The 26,202-nt window shown below is 42.2% G+C and overlaps 1 protein-coding gene across 1 annotated transcript; it reads left to right on the top strand.

Moving 5' to 3' along the window:
- Window positions 1–7,638: 7,638 nt before the first annotated feature.
- COLEC10 (collectin subfamily member 10) lies at window positions 7,639–25,610 on the top strand. The gene is made up of 6 exons (XM_054385452.1): window positions 7,639–7,783; window positions 19,158–19,229; window positions 20,267–20,338; window positions 22,381–22,434; window positions 23,726–23,821; window positions 25,219–25,610. Exons 1-6 carry the CDS (start codon window positions 7,639–7,641, stop codon window positions 25,608–25,610), a joined length of 831 nt encoding a protein of 276 aa, XP_054241427.1.
- Window positions 25,611–26,202: the final 592 nt, after the last annotated feature.

Below are 26,202 nucleotides of genomic sequence, written 5' to 3'. Positions count from 1 at the left end.
ATGCTACAGCATGGCTGGAACCTTGGCACAGATTCAACAGCTACTGGATTGTACCAACAGCATGAAGCTGGAATCGCCTCCAAAATCAGCCACTCTCCTCTACTGTGTGAAGCTACTTTTGTTGCCAAGGGATCAGCACATCTATTGCACAAAAGAAGTAGCAGAGAAAGGAGAAGAGCAAGTGGAGATTTCTTAGTGATGGGTTTTATGATTACAGAATGGCAGCAGTTTGAAGGGACCTCTGGACATCATTCAGCCAACACCCCCCCACCAGAGCAGGTTCACTTACAGCAAGTTTCACAGGATGGCATTCAGGCAGGCTCTGAATGACTTCAACAATGGAGACTCTACCACTTCTCTGGGCAGCCTGTTCCAGTGCTCTACCACCTTCAGTGTAAAGAAGTTTCCCCTCATGTTTGGGTGGAACTTCCTATGTTCAGTTTGTGTCCTCTTGTCTTGCTCTGGTGGAGGAGCTGATCTAGTGGAGGATGTCCCTGCTGACTGCAGGGAGTTCAGACTTAGATGACTCTTGGAGGTCCCTTCCAGCCTGGACTATTCTATGAAAAGACTGGTCCCACCCTCCTGACACTCACCCTTTAAGTATTTATAAGCATTGATAAGAGTCCCTCTTAGTCTTCTCTTCTCTAGGCTAAAAAGCTCCTGATCAGAACTTCAGGTTTATTTTTAACTGGTTCTGACTGGTTATGGGCCAATGGGTAAGATCTTTCTACCACAGCACAAAACCCTGCCAGATCTACTGTCTCCTTCCAGCACATGCTGCTCTGACCAAACTGTAAGCAACTAGCATATTATTGCCATTTCCTGTGCCTTTGACTGAAAATGATTGTGAACTCCTTAATAAAGTTGGAAATCTCTCTTGGAGAAATAACAATATGAAGTTATGTTTTACTGATAGTGTTGGACATAGTGTGATGTTGTCACTGGAAGTGATTTAATGCTAATTCTTAATTCATAAATTCTTTTGAATGCTGTCATGGAAGCCTGCAGGTTAAATAAAAACATGAAACTGATGAGAAATACTGTGCTGATTTGAGTCTTACTTCTATATCTGTGCCTACACTGCTGCAGTCAGAGAGCAGGTAGACTAAATAGCAAAGCATTCAAGAAAGTGTCACTTCCTGTGTGGGGATGAGACAAACCGAAACTTGAAGTTTAGAGGAATCTTGTCTCAGGGGAAAAATGCTGAAAACTTAGTGGTTCCAAACAGTTCCTATCAATGGTAAAGTAATTACTATTCAGAATTTTTTTTTTAATAAGCCCTGTAGCTCTATTTTTTTTTTTTTCCTTGCCAGGAAAGGCTTGGCAGTAGTTCCAAGTGCTGTGAATTAGCCCAAATGACAAAACTCACAGCAGCCCTTTTATCCAGTCTGTGCTAGTGCTATACTTCACATGTTCAACTAAAACTCAGCCATAATGACAATAACTAAGCCAATATTCACAATTCAGAGACATGCATATGAAGTAGGGACTGGAATTCAGCCTGCCAGTTTCCAAACCACAGTTCAAAAGCTCCAGAGGTCTTAGTTCCTGCTCAATTCTGATTATTGCTATCTTCAATTTTTATATTTCTTTATTACACAAAACTTGAAATAACAGAAAAGTCTAACTCATTAGTAGGTTAAAACGAAATCCAAATAAACAGCTTTCTAGAGCATAGACTGAGTGAAGGTTGTTTTTTTTTTTTCCTTTGCTTTTAGTCTGTCAAGAAGAAAATACACTATCACCATCACGCTCCATTCCTTCACTGGCAAACAGTCTGGCAGAAAGGCACCCACACAGGTATGAAATCAGTGGTACCACATACATTACACAACACTGCATCCTCAAACACCAAGGAGACGACTCAGGAGGTAAGATAGAGTTCACTGTGTGGTACAACTGTAGTAGCAGGGTTCAGGCAGTGACCAAGACCTCTCCCTCATCCTCCTTGCACCCTTGCCTTCCCTTTTTGCTGGATAAGACCATAAATCTTCCAGGACATGCAGCTGCCTCCTAGTTTGTTGGGGTTTCTTTTGCAAAGTGCTGAAGGTAGTGCTAAAACCTGTTTGGAAAGTGTGCAGCAGAGTTTGAAAAAGAAGGAAAAAAGAGAAACTAAATAATTCTAAATCTAGATAATCTATAAATAGGTGTGTTCAACAAGAAGGCCAAATAGGTAATGTAAGTCACAGCAGCTGAATGCTGGGAGACTAAGATCCTGTAGGACTGACAGAGCTTGTGCTCTGAAGGTTTATCACTGCTCTGCATGACAAACAGGTTTCATATAAAATCAGCACATCACCTAGGTGCACTTACTCATTTACATGCTTTATCCATGGCACAAGCTTAGTGTCGCTGTCTCCTCTGTCTTCCACCCATCACACAGATTTCTCCAGAGCATGACACACAGCTCACCACTTCATGGGAGGTTTGTGAATGTGTTGGTAAGAAAAGCTCACTTTTGCACAAATGAAAGGCTTTGTGCAAGATTCTGCCAATCTGTACTGCAAGATCAGTAACTTTTTTGCTCTGCTATCAAAAGTTCCAGAGAGAAGAATCAACCTTTACCAGCTTGTCATGGCAGAGAGTATACCTATTCTCTTAGGGCAACTTGTACACAACTTTGCTGCTAGTCCCCACTATACACTTAGAAAGCAAACTGAGAAGACTGTACACCAGTTCTATTTTGGTTCATAGAAGTGTGTTTAGGTTGTTTCTAAAAATAAATAATTTAATTAGCTGTGCTATCCTCTGTTTAATTACTTAGATGATTATTATGTTTTTTTAGAGAGGAACCTCAAACTGGAATGGGGAAGAACATAACTAAGTAGGAGAGAAGTGTGATTCCAGGCAGAACATTACATTTGGTCCCTACTTCTGTAGCCCTAAATAACAACTCTCCAAAGACCATCAGGGATATTCAAATTCCAGTGGCAGAACTAAGCTCTGCAATCTCTAGGAGGAGAGTGAAGGAGAACTCTAAAAGGCAGAAATGCCTGAGATAAGAATGTAAAAGTCTGAGGCTGGGTACATGCCCATAATCTCTCATGTGTAAACAAACAGTTAAATTTCTGTCAGGGAGCAGCATGTTCAGTTTTCTGAAGAAGACATGTTTCCCAGAAGGAATTACATAAATATTTATGAAAATGAAGCAGGAAATATTTTCCCAGGGTAGGACACTGTTCAGCACTGCATCAGGTCAGCAGAAGACGTGGTTTATTTTGTCAGTCTTCCCCTGGAACTGAATCATTGCCCTCTTGTTTGCAAAAATCTGTTCTGACACAGGAAGAGGCTGCACTTAGATAAACACAATTACAAACCACACTGAGTATTTCACTTTCTATCACATCTCTGAATACATATGCGAATGCCTTACTCTTTTGGACAGTTCTCCAAAAGATGGCATAGAAAACAATAGCAATAGGTCTCTGTCTTAGGCATCTCAGGAAAGCTGATGCTGTATGAGTAACATCAAAACTGTCTTCAGCAGAACTGAAAGCTGAAGGCTAATTGTCAGAGAATTATCCTCTGAGAAAGTGCTCACAATCAAAGTACTTGTAACACATTCAGGCTGGACTGTTCTTGTGAAGTACAAAAGCTAGAAATGCAAAGTTGGAATGCAGAGTGGGAGTTACACACAACCGAGGTCTGCCAAAAAACAGGATAGAGGGTTGAGTACTGCACCTCACAATGTGTCCAGCAGCTCTCTGAATCTGTGGTCTGCAGCTCAAGCTTCTGAGATTCTGGTGCTGACCAGCCACTCTGCTCCCTGGATACCAGCTGTCTTCAAATCCCTCCTGCTTTGCAGCAGAAAATTCCATCTGGAATCTGGGTCAGCTTTTGTGTTTAAGGGCTTGGAATTGAGGGCGTAGGAACAGGAAAGGAGAGGCAGAGTAAGCTAAAAAAGGGTTTAAAGCTCCAAAGCTGACCTAAACTTCTCCTAGAGCACCATCTCTGTGTCAGATGCTCAAATCTGTCCCTCAAGGTACCCTAACTCAACAAAGAGTCAAACTGTCTTAGAAGGAACGCAGGGAGATCATATTTGACAGAAGAACACACATTTCTACACTGCTGAGGCTTGACTAAGCTGCTCAAATATCCAACAAGAATTACCTAAAATCATTAGAGTCCTACAAGCTGTTTACTGAATGTAGAAACAAGGAGATTTTGGAGAATTTGGCATGTTGGGGGGGGGGGGGTTTGGTCAGTTATTTACGAGCACATCAAGGTCTAGTCATTATTTATATCTAACTCAGAGCAACAACAACTGGTGAAGAATGTGCTTAGAGGCTCAAGTAATCGCTGCACGGTGTCAAACCCCAAAATGACGTTTTACAAAACAGCTCTAGGTTTACTTTCCTCCCTGCACTTGGCAAAACACATTACTGCTTTTCCTCTACTGCTTTGCCACCATGATTGATGTATCCAGTACAACAGGATGAAACACTCCAAATCTTCCTGACCTCTGATGCCTGGAGAACTGAAACCATCTAGGCTCCCAAAGCAGACAATTCTTGTGCAGCTTTTTTCTTCTTTTATTTTGGATGTGTCCCCAGATTGATTCAGTATGGTAAAGTAGCAAAGAGGACAGTTCTCCTAAATACTAAATTGGGGTTAGAAAGGATGCCAGTGGACACTCAGCAGCTTTGGCTGAATCAGCCCATGGTTATAAGCAGGAAGTATTAAACTGGAGTCCAACCACAGGATCTGGAACTCTACGAATTATTAAAATTGGCTGCATATCTGGGCACATTTTGATGAACACTATTTCAGGATGTGGCCTGTAGTCCTTACAGTCTACTGACATTTAACTGTTAAAGTCTGAAGAATAAGTAAGTGAGGGTAACATAAATTACCAAGGAAGCACTTGGGAGTCCAAGGAGGCAATGCACTACACAAAGGTTACCTTATTACTACTTATCTCAAAGGAACAGAATCTCTCAGGATTTTCTTTTGTGTATTCTCAGGGTTTCCTTGTAAACCATTCATGTCTTAGGAAATATTTACTGTATGTCTTTTATATCTGGACAACAGTACCTAGTTTGTTTTTCTGTCTTGCCTACAGCCATTTTCCTAAGCCTGATTCAATGCACAATAGGCACTGTACCTCGTTAAATCTCCATCAGCCATGAAGCTGCTTGAAGAGTTTTCAATGAAACCAGTTTGCTAAATACCGATTTGCCAAAAACCCAAGCTGTGTGTGCTAGTGTATCAGGTTTGATGGATTGCCTGTTAAGGCAGGTTTCCTAGCTCCAGGACACTCTTTTTTTTGGCCCAACATACTGAAAGATTAGCAAACAGCCTTGTAATAAGGCAATACAACCTTAAGGCTCTAGTGCAAACACTGGTTTGAATTAGGTAGAGAAAGAATTTGAATCTGGATCGCCTACATTTTAAGTAAGTGTCTTCATTACCAGATTCTTGATATATTAAACTTCATTTCTCACTGTGTGTTTAGGGTTTTTGTGTCTGTCATGGAGCAAAAGAAGAAAAACAAACAAAAGAAGCAGGGTCTTAGTTTCTTTTCTAATGTGGAATTAGAACATTTGTAAATTATCACATCAATAATAGCATCAGGAAAGTGCTCCCTGCTTAGTCCTGGTCAGTGAATGAAGTGGTTAAACAAATGGTTTCCTCTCTCACATTTACCCCTCCTTATCCCTGATAAATAACAAAGTCATCACTGTAAGTTTCTCAGTACTGTGGAACAGATAGCATCACTGCCATCAGTTTGGCAACCCTTCCCAAAATGCCTCCTCCAAAGCTAGCTTCCCACTCCTACGCTCTCTATTCTTGCTCTTACACTGACCTACTGCTCACAAAATGGAAAGTGATGAGAAGAAAAAGATAAATAAAACAGATTTACAGTGTACAAGTCATAGGCACAGAGCCCAATGCAAATCCCAGAGGAACAAGTTTATTCCTGGTACAGCTATCCATCTATAATCCAGCTTTTTCTTTCCTCCCCCTCTAGCTGTGGCATATCTGCTATCAAGACCACATTTGAGGATGTTTGTTAGATGACATCTTTAGGACAGAGACCACTATTTATTTCTGAGAAATACTGCATAAACTTTAACAAAATAGAAAAGTGTTTTGAAAAGTGGGACAGTTTGTGACCAGGCTAGAACAAAAGAAGGAGAGAAACGTCTTGACCCCTCTTCGGACTTTGGCCAACATTTCATCCCAGATGAAAGTTTGAAATCAAAGCCCTCCTTCAGCCTTTAAGAAAAGGTATTCACTTTTACTTATTCTGTCTACCAAAAGGCTGACGCATTGTAGGATTAAGGAACTAATATTCTTAAATAATGAGGAAAGCATCTGAAAAGTTATTATCAAAGGAAACACATTTTTTTGCCTAGTATGGAAAACAACCATGGTCTCACTCACTAGGCAGTTCAAAGTATAGTTGAGCTTTTTGAGTAGCTGTTTCCTTTGTTGTGTGAGGTACCAGAATTCAGCACAATTCCTGGAAAGATTACAGATACTCATCTCCCCTTTTTTGCCTGCCAGGCTAACTTGAACGGTCTGCTCTCTCTGGTTACTGTGCTTTCCCTGTGAGAAATCTGGGGGTTTTTTCCTAGGAATGGATTGCACATGGATGAGTATGTCACAGCTCCTTCCAAGAGGATATATAGCAGTTTTGCATATTACCTTTCTTCATCCAAGAGACATCTTATACCTGGTTTCCAAGTCCCAGCACCCAGCTGAAAACCTGAGTGCTACTTCATGCAGATTTGAACCACCAGCAGTTTCCTGCGTAACGTAAAGAAGACATTCTGGTTGGAGCTGTGCCACACCACTGCCCTGATATTTGGCCTCTCCCAGTGCTGGAGAAAGGTGACATTGGAGGAGATACTGCAGTCATTCAGGCTCATCCTCTCTGCACCTTCAGTCCTGAAGTCTGCTCTGTACTGTGCCTACTGGCATAATCTGGGCTTTGAAGTAATCATTGTGGAGTAATCACTAAACATAAACATTTCTGGGGTTTGGGCTCAAACACCCCTTGATAACATCAACTTTTCATTTGCTGCTTTGGGTACTATGCATATATGACATCCAAAAGATGTGAAACAGCACCAGTGACTTCCACCCACAGCAGACTGGCAGATTGTCACTGGCATTGTCACTAAGTCTCCAAGGAGAGCTTTTGTGGAAAACTCTCTCCAAATGTTCTGTGGAGTCTGCATTACTCTGCCAGCACACAACTTGCCACAAGTATCCTATAACTAATTAGATCTCACTTGGATACAATGAGGATCTCACTTGTATACAAGAGACTCAATGTCTCTTGAGTAAGTTAAAAGCTGTGTGTGAAGAGTCAGTGGGGAAAGAAGGGGGGGGGGATGACAATGGAGACATTCCCATATATTGAAGAAATTTTCCATGGCAAAAGCAGCTAAGCATCTCGCAGATAAGAGATGAATTGGAATAAACAGCTGTCAGTGTTAAGTAAATATCCTGGATAATGTGCAGGACAGAACTACACCATGGCTGAACTCTTTTCTTCCCTCTATTTAGCTGTTCTTGCATGTGGCTCCCACTCTTTGCACTGCCTCAGTTAGAGGAGCATTTATTTTTAAGTCAGCTGCATTTGTTAAGACTGTAACAACGAAAGGCATTTCCTGAGATTCTGCAAGGATGAGCAGCAAGAAAGAACAGCTAAGAAAATACGGGACCCTAGTAGTGATTTTTATCTTCCAAGTTCAGACTTTTGGGTTTGATGTTGACAATCGACCTACAACAGATATCTGCTCGACACACACAATTTTACCTGGACCAAAAGGTGAGAAAAATCAGGTTGCTAATACTGAGACCAGTACTGGTAAAGGCTGACTTTTTAAAATAGAGATGTGGAGGGCTTGTGGTAAGGGCTGGGGGTATATGATGTGAATTATTGCAAACTGTACAAACATCTAGAAAAGTGGAATTGTGATGGGGATAGTGATGAGCAAGGAGATTTGAATTTGCTCTTCTTTAGTTTCAGGAACTGTGTCACATGGTCTTGTACAAGCTAGGGCTGTCTTTTTGCACCTTTCTCCAGCCATGTGAATCTTCTTTTACTTCTATTCATCACACAACCAGTACAGCTAACAGCCACAAACTGAGTGACTCGGTCTAAAAGTAAGCACCTATTGTGACCTGCTAACAGGTCACCTTGCACCTGCAGGTAGGGAGAGACACACAATGCTTAAAATGACTGAACTGTCATTTTTTCCAAATGTTTACTTAAAAACACTGCTTTGCTGCCTTCATCAGACCTGATCCAGCAGCTCTTACTGAACTAAACAGGATGTTTGCTATGGATTTCAACAAGAACTAGATCAGCTCTGGCATGTGCAAGTCTTTTATCTTCAAAACGTTTTGCAAATATCTGAAACTGAATTTTCTGCATTAACTTACCTTTTGTATAACACAGAAAACGTCAATGGAATTGCCTGGAGGGTATCTCACCAAAAAACTAGATCCATGACATACAAATCTATCTTGCAGTGACAGATCTAAAATATATATTCCACACTGTGGCTATTGCAGTTTGAACTATTGCTTTCTTTTTAGCAATTTGTTGTATTTTTCTATAGGCTACTGACTGAGAGAGAAAAAAAAAAAGCAACTGATTTAATTTTTAAGCAGAAAAAAAAAGATTATTGAGTCAAAAGCACTGCTACAGGCTCATTTGTTTTTATGATGGATTGTTCAAAAGCATGTTACTTGAAGGATCATTTTAATCAGCAAGTTAATTTCTTTATGATTACAATCCAAGGTTAAACTTTTGCTGCCACAGCATAAATGCAGACAGATGTAATGATCCCCAAGGGAGCTGGTGGGAGTTTGTTTAGTTAGCATCTGAATAATGGCAGGCTGGAGAGCAAAGTTTGACAGAACTATGTTTAACAAGTCACAAGGCTTATGAGGTGGTCTGGTGACAGCACAAGGCAGCTGGGACTCCAGCTGGTTTCTGTGGTCTTGCTTGTATACAGAGCACTTAAAGGTTAGATATTATGGTTCTTTGCAAGGGTGATACTGCAAAAGTCAGGATTTAGTCATTACCAGCACTCATCCTGCTGTCTCCTGGCTGACACCACGACAAAAGAGGTGCCAAAGAGTACATTGTCATGGTCCTCACTACCACTTGAAAATTAGACTACCATGCCCTCAATCCATGATTGGTAAAAGGAGTATCAATTAAATCACCTCCAAATTACTGGCTCACATCCATTGAAGGTCATCAAATACATTTTGCCATATATGTGATATGATCCTATAGACTAATTTCAGTTCCCCACCAGAGCTGAGCTCATCCAGGACAGTTACAACAGCTCTCAGTGGCACTGGTTGTTTTGAATGCAGGTCAGCTGGGCAATTAAAGCCTGAGCAGGCTGGGTGTGTGAACCACCCTGCTAATCTAATCCTCAGGCATCCCTTGCAGTCAAGGATGAAGCATGCTGACCTAATATGGCATAAGAAAGTCTATCCTGTTGCCAGTTTTCCTCTATCCATCTTATGTCTACAGACTCAGAGCAGGACACCCAGCCTAACCACATCATAGCCACAGGCAACACATTGGTGCTCAAACTTTAACCCTAACGATGGACAAGCCTCTGACTTTGGTTGCTGTAAATTTTCTGTCCTACATCTGTTGTTCCTCTTTGTCCAATTCTATCCCAAAATGGATTTTGACCAACCCTGCACAAATTTCGCCTCCTTATCTTCATCTCCTCAGCATTTTTGGCTATGGTAGAACACAGCAGTGCACAAGACAGAGGTGCTGAGCTCTATCACTGGGGCCACATTCTTCTTGCAGCAACTTCCTCCTTCCATGTGAATGTAGGAGCTTCTAATGGACCAGAGTAACTAGAACTGCAAGGAATTAAAAGGTATATCTTGCACTAGTGGGAGTTGCATTACTCACTTCATCACCTAGGCATTTGCAACTGCTACAGGAGCAAGGACCTGAGCTCCCTGCATGCTCACTATGAAAATCACCTGTTCAAAAGGGTCATTAGTGTTGTGAAAATTGGCCACTTCTTGTACAGGCCACATGTAACTTGTTCAAGTTACTCTGTGCAAGGAAAATTCTTCCCTTTCAAAAATATTACTCTTTGTTGTGCTCATACCTGAGATGATGTTGCAAGAGAAGTATGATATGAGTGACGGGATGAAAAGAAAGGGTAATTCCAGGCTGCTTATCAGGAAAGTCTTTGAACTGGTTGTGACAGTTCCATCAGCTCCCAAATAGCATAGGGCAAAACCACAGGCGTTTGTGTATAACACCAAGAGCTAGAAAATACTCTGGAAGGATGCAGTCTCCCAGGAACAGAACTGCAGTAAATGTCTTGTAAGCTTTTTGAACTTGCTGTTGCAATGATAGAAGTCAGCCTGAATTAAACTGCTCAACAATAGAAATGAATAGGAGTTTAACTCTGACCTCTGGTGGCTCTGTGTGTTGCAAACCAGGCACCTGGCAATCTCCTCCATCTGTCTGCTGTTTTTCCATCACTAGTGCAAGCAAAGAAAGGATGAAGTCTGTAAAGAATTATGCAAAGAAATTTTCTAAACAAGCACTCCAGGAAAAGGGAAAAAAATAATAGGAGAAAAGCAAGAGCTGGCACTCCTCTCACAGCTTCCTTTTCTAGACAATACTCAGGTCTCTTTGCAAAAAAAGAGAGGATTATTTTTAATGAACATAACCCCAGTGCAACTGGCTGCCTTCTTCTGCTTTCCTGAAAAAGCTTTAGAAGTACACAGAAAGCTGGCTTACATAGCAGTTAAAAGTAGAATCATAAAATAATTTTGGTTGGAAAGACCTTTAAGATCACCACCTTCAACTCTACTATGTCTGCTGCTAAACCATGCCATTTAGCACCACATCTACGCATCTTTTAAAAACCTCCCTTGGTGCATCTTGAGGCCATTGCCTCCCATTCTGTCACTTGTTAGTAGGAAGAAGAGACCAACACTCACTTTTGCTACAATGGCCTTTCAAGTAGCTGTAAGAGAGCAGTAAGGTCTCCCCTCAGCCTCCTTTTCTAGAGACTAAACAAGCAGAGTTCTCTCAGCCACTTCTAAGAAAGACCTCTTCTGCAGACCCTTCTCCAGCTTCATCACCCTCCTCTGGACCTGCTCAAGCACCTCAATGTCTTGCTTGGAGTGAGGGCCCCAAAACTGAACACAGTACTAAAGGTGTGGTCTCACTAGTTCTGAGTAGAGTGGGGACAATTGCTTCCCTGATCCTGCTTGTCACATTATTCCTGATAGGGACCAGGATGCAGTTGAGCACACTGCTGGCTCACATTCAGCTGGCTGTTGATCAACAACCCCAGGACTCTCTCTGCTGGTCAACTTTCCAGCCACTCTTCCCCAGGCCTGTAGCACTGAATGGAGTTGTTGTGACCCAAGTGAAGGACCCAGAAAAAAGAAAAATGTGGTGAGACATTTTCTAGGGCCATTATTGAAATACCCTAGGAAACCTAGAAAGAAAAACAAAATAAAAATGCTTTGAACAACAAAGAAAAAAACACCCACAACCAAAAAAAAAAAAATACAAACTACCAAATGTTATTAGTGACTTCTGGTGTTTGACTTGAGACGTTTAGGAACAACTTTGTCTCATCTAGACTGCTGTGGCACAGGAACTCTGCAAACTTCCATTAGGTAATGCTGATCCACAGCTTAGTAACTAGGACAATAAAGGCCAAGTACTGTACCCCATCAGCTTCACAGAGAATCAGATCAAGCATAAACAAGACAACAAATTTACCAGGACAGCCAAGCGGTTGGCCTAGCAAAATTAGTCATGGCCCTTATTGCTTACTTTCCACGCATCCAAGCCTGGAAGCAGGCTGACTTTTGCTGCTGCTGAAAGGAGACTTGGGACTGTGGAGAGGCACCAGTTAATGTAGTGAGAGCAAAGAATAAATTGTTGGTCTCTGCCACTGCCAGGGGCACCAGGCTCTGCTCCCCTGGGCTTTGCCCTCAACTAGTGTCCTGGCTCTGTCCTTTCTTTTAGCTTACTCTTACTGGGAGATTGCAAGTTCAGTTTTGTCTAACCTGCAAAGGAAATTTTAAGTAGGCTGTTGGCAGAGATGAGATGGGATCTGATTTCCTCTGAGTAAATCAATAAGCAGCAACATGAGGGCGTACATAAGCAGATGACCCAAACCTCTGATTCCTAAACTCCCAGTAGAAGTTATGAGCAGTGAAAGACAAAGACCAGGGTAGGAGCTGATTCTGTGGAAGCTGATTTCATGTGGATTTGTGGGAACTCAGTGCTTCAGAAAATTGGCTCTAGATCTTGCTATCTGTCCCAGGTCCCAGATAATTTCCGTTGAAATTCAGACACAGAAACTTCAAAGGTCTTGAATCAGATCCAGGTTGAGAAACTGGAATGAGAGGAAATCTGAAGAACACCGGGAGTTTCCCATAGCAATTTAGATGTAAAATGTTTCCTTCTTATTTCTGATGAACAATACTTACAAACTCCATGACACTGGCTGGGACCTCAAAATAGCATGTACTGTGGTCTCCAGTGGAGCTGTCCACCTCTCAGCTTTAATTGTGCTTACGCAATTCCACTCCTGGAAAATCTCAAACTCACTCAGAAACCAGATATGCTGTTATCCACGTTTCCTTCCAAAAATATAAAATGCCTTACCACATCCTATAGGCTGTTCAAACCTATAACTAAACCTCCCTCTTAGCGCCTCGTGTTTGACCCGAGGAGCCCTTTAATTTCAACGTATAACTCTAATTTTCCTGTATTTTTTACTTCCTCGTTTTAAGTGTAGGTTAAGTTTCTACAAAGCCTGTATGTAGGGACTCAAACACATAAATTCAAAAGATATTGGGTCTGTATTTCTTACCAGTGTCAGTCTGATTCCTTACTGAAGCCAACTTAATTCATGGGTCTCCAAGATCATATTAGAATGCAGGGATATAGTCTGGGAAAATTCAATTGGGCAGACCATGTGAAAAGAGAATCAGGAATAATTTAAATTGTGTCTGTGTTATTAAAGAAATAATATGTGCCCCAGATATGCACAAAGGCTCACACTTTCAAATAATACAGGTCAGCAGCTCTTCACTGAGCCTGCTGAAGGCTTGGGTCTGGCTCACGCAATGCAATAGAAGAGAGTATTCCCACTGAAGTTAGTAGATGCTCATAAATGGAAGGCAGAAAATCAAGTTTATTCTTGAAGATTCTTTCTGTTTCATCAGCAAAGGGCCCCTCTTGTCTAATTTGGAGCTGGGTGAAAACAGACAAGTTTAAGAACTTGAATCTGGATATGGAATCTGTGGAAGCCTGAATGTTCCTGTAGGACACCTGGGAGAGTGACTACAGGTGCAGCTGCACGCTACCACTGCACTCATCTGTCAGTTTTTTTGACAAAAAATGAAGACCCAAAATCTTATTCTTCCCCAGTTCTGATCTTCACCTTGTGCTGGCTCAGCTGTTTACTTGTTAGGCTTTTCACTGAGCTGATTCAGCTCACTCCTACAAATGGCTATCGTTTGCCGTAATGATATTCCTCCCTTCAGCGAGTGGAATTCCTTCAACACAGGGTCAGAAGAGTGCTCAACATCAGGTAGAGGGGAGTGAGGCATGCAGGCTCGGGGCTGAAGGTAGGAGGAAGGTCAGGGAAGAGGACATCATGTCAGACAGGCAGATGATGTCAAGAAATCCTGTCCTCACTGGCCAAATACACTTTGAAAGTGAGAATTCCCACTGCTACGAGGAATTTGCTAAGGATCTAAGACAGCGGAATTAGAGGAAATCTTGAGGCTTTCCATTGACGTGCCTGTGACGTGCTCACACACTGGAAAGACAAACTGGGCTGTGTTTGCTTACTGCCAGGAGTCTGCGACTCCCTCTGCTGACAAAACCTCTCATAGAGATTGTGCATGTGCAAGTGCTCCAAAGGTTCACTGCACGGTCAGGGTCACTCAGTGTCCCTAGGCTGCAGGCTGAATACATTGAGAGCTAATTCTGTGCTTTCTGCATGGCTCTTCAGAGGGCAAGGCATTGAGCTGCTCCTGCAGGCTCAAGGCTTCAGAATGATACACATCTTCTTACCCCTTTAGTTTAACACTCGGGGCAGGCATGCATCACCTGTATTCTTCATACTCTCTCTGTGGAGGATATCACAGGATGTTAAGAGGGTCTTTATGCCACCTCAGGTGGGACAGTTGAGCATGAAACATGGAACTCAACAGAACTTTGTCTCATGTGATTGAAGTGTAAAACCACAGAGCAGATTCCATTCAAAGCCTCTGCGGTGGGATGCTGCCTATGCCTAGAAATGCTAAATGCGTCCAAGACAAGCAGTGAAGCCATGCCCAGACTAATCATGGTTAACCATCCTTCCCCTCCTCACAGCACATCAGTCATGTCCTCACAGTGTTTCAAGGACTTTTTGGCTGGTGGTAGACTTCTTTTTTTTGATTCAGAGTATCTGATGCAGGAGGACAACTGTGCAAAAGTTGTGTTTCTGTCATACGGAAGGGTGAGCATGTCCTGGTGTATGGGTATAAGAAGGAACACGGCGTTGCAGGGTGTGCTAATTCCACAGGGGTGGTGGTAAAGCACCACTATTTGTGGTGGAGCTTTAATAGTGGTGGGGCATCCACTATTTAACCTGAAAACCTCCTCTATTTGTGAATAAAAACCTGATCAATTGACTACTAAAGACTCAGCAGGAAATTCTAAGTGATTTGAAGGTCAGCAAATTCTTACTAGTTAAATCACAGAATCAAAGATTCTGATACAGGCCAGGATGCTGTTGCTCTTCTTGGCCATCTGAGCACACTGCTGGATCATGTTCAGCTGCCTGCCAATCAACACTCCCAGGTCTTTCTCTGCTGCCACCTTTCCAGCCATTATTCCTCAAGCCTGTAGCATTGCCTGGGGTTGTTGTGACCCAAGTGCAGGACCCAGCACTTGGCCTTGTTGAATCTCATGCAATTGGCATTGGCCTATCAATCCAGCTTCTGTAGAGCCTTCCTCCCTCAAATCAGCACTTCCTCCCAGTTTAGTGTCATCTGCACCTCAGGGTGCACTCAGTTGCCTTGTTCAGATTATTGATAAAGATAATAAAGAGAAGTGGCCCCAATACTGAGCCCTGGGCAACACCACTTGTGACTGCCTGCCAACTGGATTTAACTCCATTCACCACCAGTCTTTGGGCCTGACCATCCAGCCAGGTTTTAACCCAAAGAAGTGTCTACTCATCCAAGCCAGAAGCAGCCAATTTCTCCAGGAGGATGCTGTGGGAGAGAGTGTCAAATGCATTATTAAACTCCACATGTAACCTCGCAACATTGTGTTATTTAGTGAAACTGCTAAGGAGGCAGACACCCTTTCAACTGCCTAAAACTCCTGCTGTTTTATACAACTCTAACATTTTCCTGAGTTTGTTGGTAGGGAAAGGGAGGACTGGAGTTCCCTTTCAATTACCAGTAAAATTTTTTAATGGCTGCAAAAGTAATTTACTGCTCACGGCCTCTGCTGTCCTTCTGTCTCATGCAATGACAAGCTGGAAGAGTCTAATAATGTATTGTTTCATGTGTTCAGTTTAATAGTCTGGTGTTTTAAATCCATGACACAGAAGAAATTCATCAGCTTGAGGGAATACTAACGAGGATCAGGAAAGGTCTTGTTTCAGCTACTGGCTCCGAGTACTTCACCTGTGCTTGAAAAGCCAGTGCAGTGCTTTATCTGAAATATTTGCAACCATAGTCTTAAGGTGACAATCAACTGATTAGGTTAAAATTCAGTGTAACGTTGCCCCAATCATAAGCAGCACAAAGGAGAGTTTAAACTCTAGGTATAAATTACAAGCATTTGATGCCAGGGTCAGAATGGGATTTTTCCTGTAAGAAAACTCACGTTGCACAAAGCACAGTAGTACAAAATCCAAAAACCTAGTCCAGAGTACTGGAGAGATTTGGATTCAGCTTTCTAGCCACAGTGGGATGGCCTGTCCACATTAAGTCCCAGAGGAAAGGGGGAAAGATGCTTATTACAAATTAGAGAGAAAGCCAGCACAACCCCAGACAAAGCCAACCAACCTCTCACTAGCCCTCCTACCTGGTTGCAAATCAAAGAGAGACCACAAGGGGGGAGCAGAATCCAGGAGTTCACGTTCCTGCCCAAACTTTCAGATCACTGCACCCAACAGCTAAAGGAGGACACAAGTAATTTACAACACTGTATGATCAAGAACTGGGCGTATTAACGATGAGGTGGTTCCATAAATTAATATTGTTTGCTTCTGCACTTGCTTTGTAATGGCCTAGCTATCCTGAGCTGTAATATGAGGAGAAAAACAGGATTTCCCTCCCTTACAGAAAGGCAAATTATTATTCTTCCCATTTTCCTAGGTTGCACAACTGAGTAGGTAGGCTGCTTTATGCCAAGATGAGATGGGTGATAGATTTTACTTCCCCCTCCCTTAGGGTTTTGGAGGGCTTGCACAAAAATTGGGACTACATGAGACGTCAGCCTTAAAAGTTGAGATGCTTCCTAATCCCTCAAAATGTTCAGACCAAACTTTCCCATACTTTTTACTCCCTTCATCTGCTGTCTCTCAGTCTGATGGCCCATATAGACCAACCTAACTTCAGCTCCAGTAGCCCTCTGTGAAAATCTTCCCCCAAAGTCTCTCAGAAAAAAATGTTTCAGCCTTCAATGGTTCAAAATTTTGAAAATGAGAGCAGAAGAAAACACCATCAGAAAGTAATCACAGCTTCTGCACTGGTATATTTGACTTTCTTTCCTGGGCTCTCTTTCTATCTTCAAACCAAAACAGAAGAATGTAACTAGCTGGCCTGACATGTGAGGACTGCCAGGGTGATGGGCAGTCACCTGCTTTGGAAGGTCTGCAGGAATCTGGTTTGCTCTCCCCCATGACACAGGCCACAGAAACTCTCTCAGCAGTTTCTACACCAGATCCAGAGTTACAGCATACATTACAAAAAGGAATTCATTGCATGGGTGAAGGCTGGATATGAAAAGCCTTCTATGTCTCCCTGGCATCTTTCCATCGGCTGCAGGCTCAGACCTGATGTTTAAGGATCAACTGGATGTTTAAGGAGCTTGGATTTGGCAAATATATGCTGACTTTTCTAGTATTTTTTAATCTAGTATTTTTCAATAACAAGTGTTTAAAATTTCTGTTGCTGACTACCTTTTCCCTTCCTATTTTGTCCTGTAGAGCATGGTGAGCTGCAAGCATACCATGTCATGTTTCCTCCTAGCCTATCCCTCCAGCAAATACTTCCTCCCTCTAATGCTGACAGAAGTTCAGCCATTTATCTTCCTCAGCTTAGTCCACTGACCAACCCCTCAAAGGTCATCTTGACTGACAGGGTGAGTCTGCCCTCCCTAAGAGAGTCCCCACACTATGAAGTGTTTTTCAGCCTACAGGGACTGACTCAGTCCAGTCCACATAACTGACATGGAGAGGAGCCAAACAGCTAATGCTACATTTTATATGCTGCAATTAATACACACCATTTCTTACCCATCATCACCCCACAAAACAGCCCATAATATGTTACCTATGGATACAGAAGTACAAGAAAGTAAACCAAGAATGAGTGGGTAGTGTTTTTCAGAAAAGAAGACCCAACAGAACCATCGATCGTGGAGCAACCATGGGAAGCTACTCTCTCCCTCAGCACAGAATTACATCATTGACCACTTTGCCACAGGATATTTACTATAGGGGTCAAAACTATAAATGGGTTTAAAAGGCACAAGACTAATCTGTGCAGGGAAGAATCACTAGTGGCTGTTCACAAGCGGTCTGGAGCTCAGGCAAGCCCTTAAACAGGAGCCCAAGCTTGTGAGCTGCAGGAAGTGGCTGCCTAGATCACAGTCACCCTCAGCACACCCAGTTCCATAAACATCTTCTGCAGGTGCCAGAGGCACCATCATGAGTGGGACAAGTCATGTAATGCTCTTCTGTGCTCACTTCTGTTTTCTTGACATTCAAACAGACTTCACTCCTTTGGGTCTCTGCATGCTGAGCTGTAGCCTCTTCCCCCCTCATGGGCTACAGGCACAGACACAAGCGGCTGCCACTGACACGTGAGATCCTGGCTTGGCCAAAAGACTGTTCCACTGCTTCCCACTGCACAGCAAAGCTGACTGCAGACAAGGGCAGGGAACATAGGGAGAGGCTTTGGAAGGCTGCCTGCATTCAAGTGCTGGTCATTTGGTGCAGGGAACTGCAGGGGTTGTCGTTCCCCAGCATTTGCATTAAAACAATTTTAGAATTTAAGGGGAAAAAAAAAAGGAAAGATGTTCTTGGGGTTTGGATCAAAACTAAGAAGATGATAATCAACTCCACTTGTACTTCCATTTCCCTGCATAATGGAAGAGGAATTGTATGCTACCTAAGGAAGAAGGTAACATTGCTGCCTACTAATTGCTGTTTTACTCCTTTAGTCAGCAAGCTGCTCAGTAAGAGGCTCCTCTTACCACAGTAAGAGTATTCCCACTGTACTATATAGGAACCTCTGTAATAGGGTCTTGATCTCATTTGGAGAAATCTCTGCAGTACTGTAATAAATGCGATGATATTACCTCCTACAAATACCCTGTGTATGATATTTTCAAGAGAAAGCACTGGAGTAATTGCAAAACATGTTTGTTATATCGACATATAAATGTCAAAACCTGCAGACACAAATTCTGCCATACTAAGTGCTAAGATCAATTGCAACATATTTAAATTCCTCTCACTCCAAAAGGATCTGCACACCTTGAACACTGAGTCACTAGGAACAACTAATAATTCCTACTGCCTCCCCTGGCAGTTCTTCCACGTGTGTGCATGTTTCCCAACACAGAAAGATTAGCTCACTTATCTGCTTTATAGCTACTAAGGCTTAAAGGTAGGAGGAAAAATTACTGTTGTATAATACGTCTCTGAAAGGGAAAGGGTTTAGCTTTTTCTAATGGTGGTTAGATTCGTAAGTTCCTCTCTGAAAAATTATCCTACTTGAAGGCTACTGTGCCTTCAATAAGAAATTAAAATAAATTAGTAGGGAAAACAAACAAAGCTGTCAACTTTCCTTTCTGAGTGTGTATAGTTCCACTTACTGCACTGAGCAAAATGTAACATGATGCTTTATTTTGGGTTTGTTTTTGGAAGGGGATGAAGGTGAAAAGGGAGATAGAGGAGAAGTAGGAAAACAAGGAAAGCTTGGACCAAAAGGACTAAAAGGTATTTATGGCTTGTTTGTTGGCTATTACTGGTATATGACTATCACTATACACCACTGTACTGGTGCATATGATCAGCAATTAATGCCTTTCATTCCTGCTGCACCAGTGGATTTCACAATCCTGTCAAACATTAATCAGTTAACCTAACAATACTTGGAGAGCTTGGAGGAATTCCTACTGATACATAAGACAGACAGCCACATATGGCAATACATTTAAAGAGTTGTGCAATAAACCAGTACCTTCACTGCTGCTCTCCCAAGGGGCTGTCATGAGGACAAACCAAAAGACCCATCATACGTAAAATCAGAAAGATTACTGTTATCTTACTGAAATGTTCCTTTAGTTGAAACTGAATTTTGAGGGCTATTTCCTCATAATACATCCAGATGCTCAACAAAATTTGGTCTCAGTTGCCCCCGTTTTGCAAAAATGAAAACAGAGGCATATCCTCAATCTCCAGTGTGAGCTGGGCAGAGATTTGGAGGCACCAGATGTGATGATGTCAGACTTGTTTGCATACTCTAACTATGAATCTGTTTAAAAGGCATCATTATTTTGGTACTCTGAGGACTGGGAAAACAGATACAGCAAAACTACTATCTCCCTATATGCAGTCCTGCTTTGAGAAGGACTCCAGCAAAGTCTGGAGGACTTTACCTCAAGGAAGAAGGAAAAGCTTTTGTCTGGGGAGGAAAAAAAAAAAACAAAACAAACCAGAAAAAAACCCCACAAAACACGAAACACCCTGATGTCAGCCTGGCTTGGCTGTGTACTAAAATCAATATTTGAATACTCACAAGCAGTTTCTGGGCTTTTGAACAGGCAGTTCTACTAAGGTGCCTTTCAATGTCCTACTGTTGTGTTCTCCAGTAGCAGAGATCTGCACTGTCCTCAGGGCTCCACTGGTTTCAACTTTGGCACATGTGAGCTGGCCACACAGAAAAAACAGTGGCAGTGGAGACCTAAACAGTGCCTTAGGAAAGAAATTTCAGAAACCATCTATACTCTTTTCCTCTTCATTTCTTCTCTTAGGAAATGAAGGACCTGTGGGGGATGTTGGTGACCAGGGAATGCTTGGGAAAATTGGTCCAATTGGTGGAAAGGGTAAGCTCTGGTCTGGGAATTTTGTTTGTTTTGGTTTTGGTGTGGTTTTTTTTTTTTTTTTCCCCTGAAGATAAACACGTGTTTTGTGAGAGTTCCAGGTATGGAGTAATATAAAATAACGTTTGTGACCAATGCTCTCCAAATAAAGTCACGCATAAAGATTGGTAAGGAGACCTAAAGGAGATGTTCTTGGTTTATTTCCCACATGCAATACATCTGAGTTACTTGGCTAAAATAATTTGCCTTATGAATTAAGATATCAATCCTCTTTGACTGTAAAAGAGGCAGGGAGAAATCCAGCCCTTGTTAAGCAAATCCTCTGAATGCTCTAAGAGAAAGCCGAATTTGTGCCTCTGCTTTGGACACTGAGGGCCTAAGTCAATATTCTACTGCTACTAAGGATGCCACACCTTGTCACCTGTGCTGCCATGGGACACATGACCAAGCAATGCACAGGACAGCTTGGTAAAGAAAAGATTTCAGGAGCTTTAAGAAAGCTCTTACATAACCAGGGACAACTACTTGCAAATCAAAGTAGGCTCCAAGTCTACCTGGACAGTCATTTCATTAAATTATGCTCTGTTCATCTGAGAAGTGGCATTCCTTTCTGGTATTCCTAAAGAGCTACTTAAGAAGGAATATTACTTCAGCTACCTGCCACAAGGAAACCTGCCTTGAAAGCTGAGCAGGGACTCCATCATCCCCAGGGGAACTCTGAGGTCTCTAACCAGTGCATTAACCCAGGTGTACAGGTGAGTGGGTGGAACAATCTCTCACAAAGCCAATGTTTTTAATAAACCTTTGATGGCCTCTAGCCAGCCTCAGTATCAACAAAACAACAAAAGAATTTGGCCTGAGGGATGAATTTTCAGAAGTATCTAGACAACTGAAAACAGAAGCAGTTATCTTCTAAGATGACAGTTATTTTCTAAGATGTCTTCAGTCACCAAAGGAGGCTAGAATTTAAGAATCCCACACATTTCTTATCTTTATCTGTAAGTAAAGCAATGCTCTGAGCTTTACTCAGAGCTCAGAGTAAGCTCTCTCTCACTCTCAATGCACAATTTATTCTCCCCTTCTAGTTTTTCTCAGCTTCTTTATTTGCAGATACAAAGGTCACTAAATCACTGTTTAAATATACTATTAAACATTCAAGTTCTCAACAAAGCAACCCTGCAAAGGCAGCTTGCAACTGGGCAGTGTCAAGCAATGCTAATTAAACTGACAAACAACTCAACTTCTTGAAAACCTCAACCGCATAAAGGAAAAGGCACAACAAATCACAGCCATCAACAAGGCAGAGCAAGTATTAGTATTTTTGACTTATGAAGGCTTTACTTCACAGAAGAAGAGCTGACCTGAAATTCAAATAAAGTCCAGCTGTTCCTGATCTGAATTACAGCTGAGATTTTTCCAAAAGGTAGTCATCTCCACTTACAGAGTTGCACAGCATTTGGAGAATTATTTCTATCATTTTCATGGTTTACTGAAGAGGAGAAAAGCAGTTGGATGAAATCACATTTTCATGAACTACATCTGAAAGAAAACACTGATCCTCACTGACCTCATTTTGTGCAGGTGCTCACTGCTGCTTGCTTGTCATCTGCTGCACCTGAATTCAGTGACTTTAGTGCACAGCAGCCTCTTTGGGTGCCTCATCCCATCATGCACCTACTGAACATAGGGAAGGGCTCTGTTCTGCAAGGCAATGAGGGAACTCAGGTCTTGCCTTTTGGAGATTTCTTGAGTGTTTTCAGCCTCTCAGGATCATTTTGCAGTGTATATTTAAAGTAAGTGGTACCAGGAACCAGCAGCACACAAGATGCCTATCTTATCAGTGAGTTAGTTATTAAAGGGCTCTCCTGATTTCCATACCAGAATTAATCATGGTTTGTTTGACTCGGTACAGTATGCTACATCAGGGCTTCCTATCCAACACACACCATTAATGTATTATTAAAGAGGTTTGTCATATACACTTCTCTTACATGGGCACTGTCTGAGAATCTGAGATCTGAGAATATGTTTTCCTCTTTATTCAGGTGACAAAGGAGCCAAAGGTTTATCGGGGGTTTCTGGAAAAAAGGGGAAAGCAGGTATGCTATGAGTCCCTCTCTGTCAAATGGTCACATCTGCTGGGTCTTTGACTTCAGGGTGGGTTTGTCTGGAGTTTCACAAAATTTTGAGGCCCACAAAAGTATCTGAGAATAGATGAAACAAATAGGAAGAGACTAAAAAGGTTTTGTTTAGTAAAATGAAAGCTTGGGCAGGGACATGACTGTCTCCTATGAAAATAAAAACATATGCAAAGTATGGAGAAGAGTTATCTAAATTAATGGGCAATGTTTGATAGAATGAAAACTAACACATAGACAGGCCAGCAATACATTTATACTGGAAACTGAATACTAAAGGAATGATATCCTTGAAGAGCTTCCTAATAGGAGTATGTAAATAAAAAAGGCAAAAAACAAAACAAAAAATCACCAAAACAAAACAAAAAAACCCACACAAAAAAGAGTGGTTTTAGACAAAGCATAATCTGTTGGTAAATGAACACAATGCATTTGCTTACAGGAGGAGAATTTGGATCTGATGGCCTAGAAAGTTCTTTTCAGTTCTGCTAAACTTAAATATTTTCCCACTTTGAATGTACACTTGTGTTCATTTCTAAGAGATTTTGTAGATAGTGCCGGTTTGGTTCTTAATGGGAAAGCATTGGCAATTTATTTTCTTCCTGAGAATAACAGAGGAATAACCAAAACCTATACAAAGCCAAATTTCAGTTTGCTAACAAAAGCATGACTGAGACTTCAGTGCTTGACAGTTAGCCGTTATTTCAGCTGGTATTGACTACTACTGCTGCACTCCAACTGCATGCAGCCATTCACAAGTTTTGCCAGTCCCACCCTCTGTGCATGCTCGCTGTGCATGCACTGCAGCTCCTCCACTGAGAAAGCAGCAGTTCCCCATTTCATGGATGTTGTTGTTTCTACTAAAAGGCTGAGGAACCTGTGCTGTTTATAGACACAAAGGTAGACCTTTAGCATTCAAATAAAACGCTGTAGTAACCACCATGACAAGCCACATCTCTACAGCCAGATGGAATTGATGAGAGGGGCTGAGGATGTGCAAATCCCATACTTATATGGGTGGAAAGAAGATGGCAATCTCTTCTGTCTGCATTTTTAAAAGCAGAGATTCTTAAGTCAGTTGGCAAGGGAATGTGCTTTGATCAGCAGAAGTATGGCCAGCTGGCATGGTGAGACTGCCTCTCCACAAATGGAGGCCAAGTCTTCAGAAGGTTTGGAAATGGGCTACAGATGACCCTCCACCCACTCCCATGCTTCTAAACAGACAAACCCTCCATCCTTTGTATTGCATTAGGGACAGTCTGTGACTGTGGAAGATACCGCAGGGTTGTTGGACAACTGAATATCAACGTTGCTCGACTCAACGCGTCCATCAAATTCGTAAAGAATGGTAAGGATCCTTATGGATTTGATGGGATCTCTTTGGCTCCTGTAACACTGCTCTTCTCCTACCATTGCTTCTCTGGCAGTATTCACAGATGACCCAGGGAGAGGGTGCCATTCCAAAAACATACAGAAAAGAGACAGTCTTAGACCTGTAAGGATATGAACAGCAGATAACTAGAATAAAAAACAATACAGAAATTATCAACAGCAAAAGAGAATCATGGAAAGCACATGGCATGGTGTCCTGGCTACTTCTGCACTGCCAATCTGCTCAGGCTCAGCAGCCACTCAGGCAATGAAAGCAAAAAGGTTGTGCCAATCTGCTCCAGAAAGGCAGGAAAAGCAATAGGAACCTCTTGATCTCCTTGCTGAACAGGAAGGCTGCAGACATGTTACTCCTAGTGCACCCCTCAGCTCAAGCATCATTGTCCTGTAACAGGGGACCAGCACTCAAAGACATGGGTTGCAAGGAGTCATGTCTGCAGGCTGTCAGACAGACAGGGCAAACTGTCCCACCAAAAGGATAGGAGCACATTTCCTGGCAAAGCAGAGATTTTGAGAAGGCTCCACCACTGCTTCTAGGACTAGGTCTGTATCAATAAATTAAACATGTGTGAGATTGTTCTCTGGCACTGTGGGCAGCCAGCACAGAACAACACTCATCTATCATTACAAATCCTATGAACCTGAATACCTCTACGAACTCCAAAGCTGTGCCTGGGGTAACTCCTGAATTGTTTGGGAGAGTGTTAGTTGCCCCAGGCCAAAGCTCTGGTCAGGACCATTCCAAGCAATCCACCAGAAGAGAGAATCAACTTCCAGCTGCCCAGGCATACTCCTTGGCACTGCTTAATTCACCAGAATTCACTAGGAGAAGTTTGCCTTTTGAAGCTGCTGAGCAGCCAAAGTTTTCTTCCCAGTAAGTCACTTAGGGGCTACAGCAGCTTTGAAGGTTGTATTTAAAATACCTTATTTTAGCAGCCACATGGATTTTCCTTTCTACAGAAAGCCTGTAAATTCATCTATACCCCTGTGTTTTTATCCCAGGGCACTCTTTCACAATCTGTACTCCACAATATGCAGAGCATTGGGGATGGCCCAGAGTTAGACATTGCTATTTGACCATGTAGCATGCTTTAATTTGATTAGTACCAGATATTCATGAAGGAAAGTATACCACAAGAGACACATGCCAATCAGGACTGAACAAGCCCCTTAGTAGCATCAGTCTCCAATCACAACTTCATCATTCACTATGAATTCAGTGGTAGGAATCTGCTCTCCCTTTTATGAATTCTGATGTAAAATTCATGTAATTGTGATACTGAAACAGAAGCAACTTCAATATCTGTTGACATGCCACTAAGCCTTTTTTTTTTTTTTTTAATTTTCAATTTAAAGTTATAGCAGGTATCAGAGAGACAGATGAGAAATTCTATTACATTGTGAAAGAGGAGAAGAATTACAGAGAAGCCTTGCTTCACTGCAGGGACAGAGGAGGAACACTGGCCATGCCTAAAGATGAGGCAACCAACACCCTGATTGCTGACTACATCTCCAACAGTGGCCTCTTCCGAGCCTTTATTGGGCTGAATGACATGGAAAAAGAAGGACAGTTTGTGTATGCAGACAACAGCCCACTGCAGAACTACAGTCACTGGAAGGAAGGGGAGCCTCACGACCCAGCTGGCCACGAGGACTGTGTGGAAATGCTCAGCACAGGAGAGTGGAATGACTCCGAGTGCCAAGTCACCATCTACTTTGTCTGTGAATTCCTAAAGAGGAGGAAATGAAAGTGCTGCACAATGTACCTGGCACCTGCTGTGCATACAATAATCCCTCTTCATTCATGCACCAAAGGGAGAGCAGACAACCAGGGATAGGGCTCAATACTGCCTTCACCTCACTGGGTTAAGCAAGAGCAACTAATGTTAAGATGGCTGTGACCATAAAGCCAGCAGAAGTCTGCAGGGGGTATCCAGCCAGTTGGGAATTTTTATTTCATTTCTGTGTGCAATTACAGGTGGACATTTCCATATGTAATTTAGTGACAAATATAAAGCATGCAAGGTGAATGTGATTTCACTAATTCCAGAGATAGTAAACTTGATGGCATATTAACTACTGATATGCTTCACAAAGTCCACAGATGGAAAGCATGTGATCTTTTACTCATCTTTGGCCTGCACAGGAAATCTCAGTAATTTCCCTGGTGACTTCAGAGCTGGAAGAACAGATTTGCAGTTTCTCTTGAAAAAGTCCTTTAGTTAAAATCATAGAGTAATTTAAGTTGGAATGGATCTCAGGAGGTTATCTGGTTGAATCTTCCATGCAAAGCAGGGCCAATTTCCAACTTAGAGTACAAGTTGTTACACTCTCCTTAAT

The sequence above is a fragment of the Indicator indicator genome, chromosome 12 (genome assembly GCF_027791375.1).
Source record: "Indicator indicator isolate 239-I01 chromosome 12, UM_Iind_1.1, whole genome shotgun sequence".
NCBI classification, from domain to species: domain Eukaryota; kingdom Metazoa; phylum Chordata; class Aves; order Piciformes; family Indicatoridae; genus Indicator; species Indicator indicator.
This window is presented reverse-complemented; position numbering and strand designations above follow the sequence as displayed.

Coding starts and splice junctions, on each gene's coding strand:
- COLEC10 (XM_054385452.1), top strand. CDS start 7,639: ATGAGCAGCAAGAAAGAACAGCTAAGAAAATACGGGACCCTAGTAGTG. Junction 7,784..19,157: donor AATTTTACCTGGACCAAAAG/GTGAGAAAAATC, acceptor TGTTTTTGGAAG/GGGATGAAGGTGAAAAGGGA. Junction 19,230..20,266: donor TGGACCAAAAGGACTAAAAG/GTATTTATGGCT, acceptor TTCTTCTCTTAG/GAAATGAAGGACCTGTGGGG.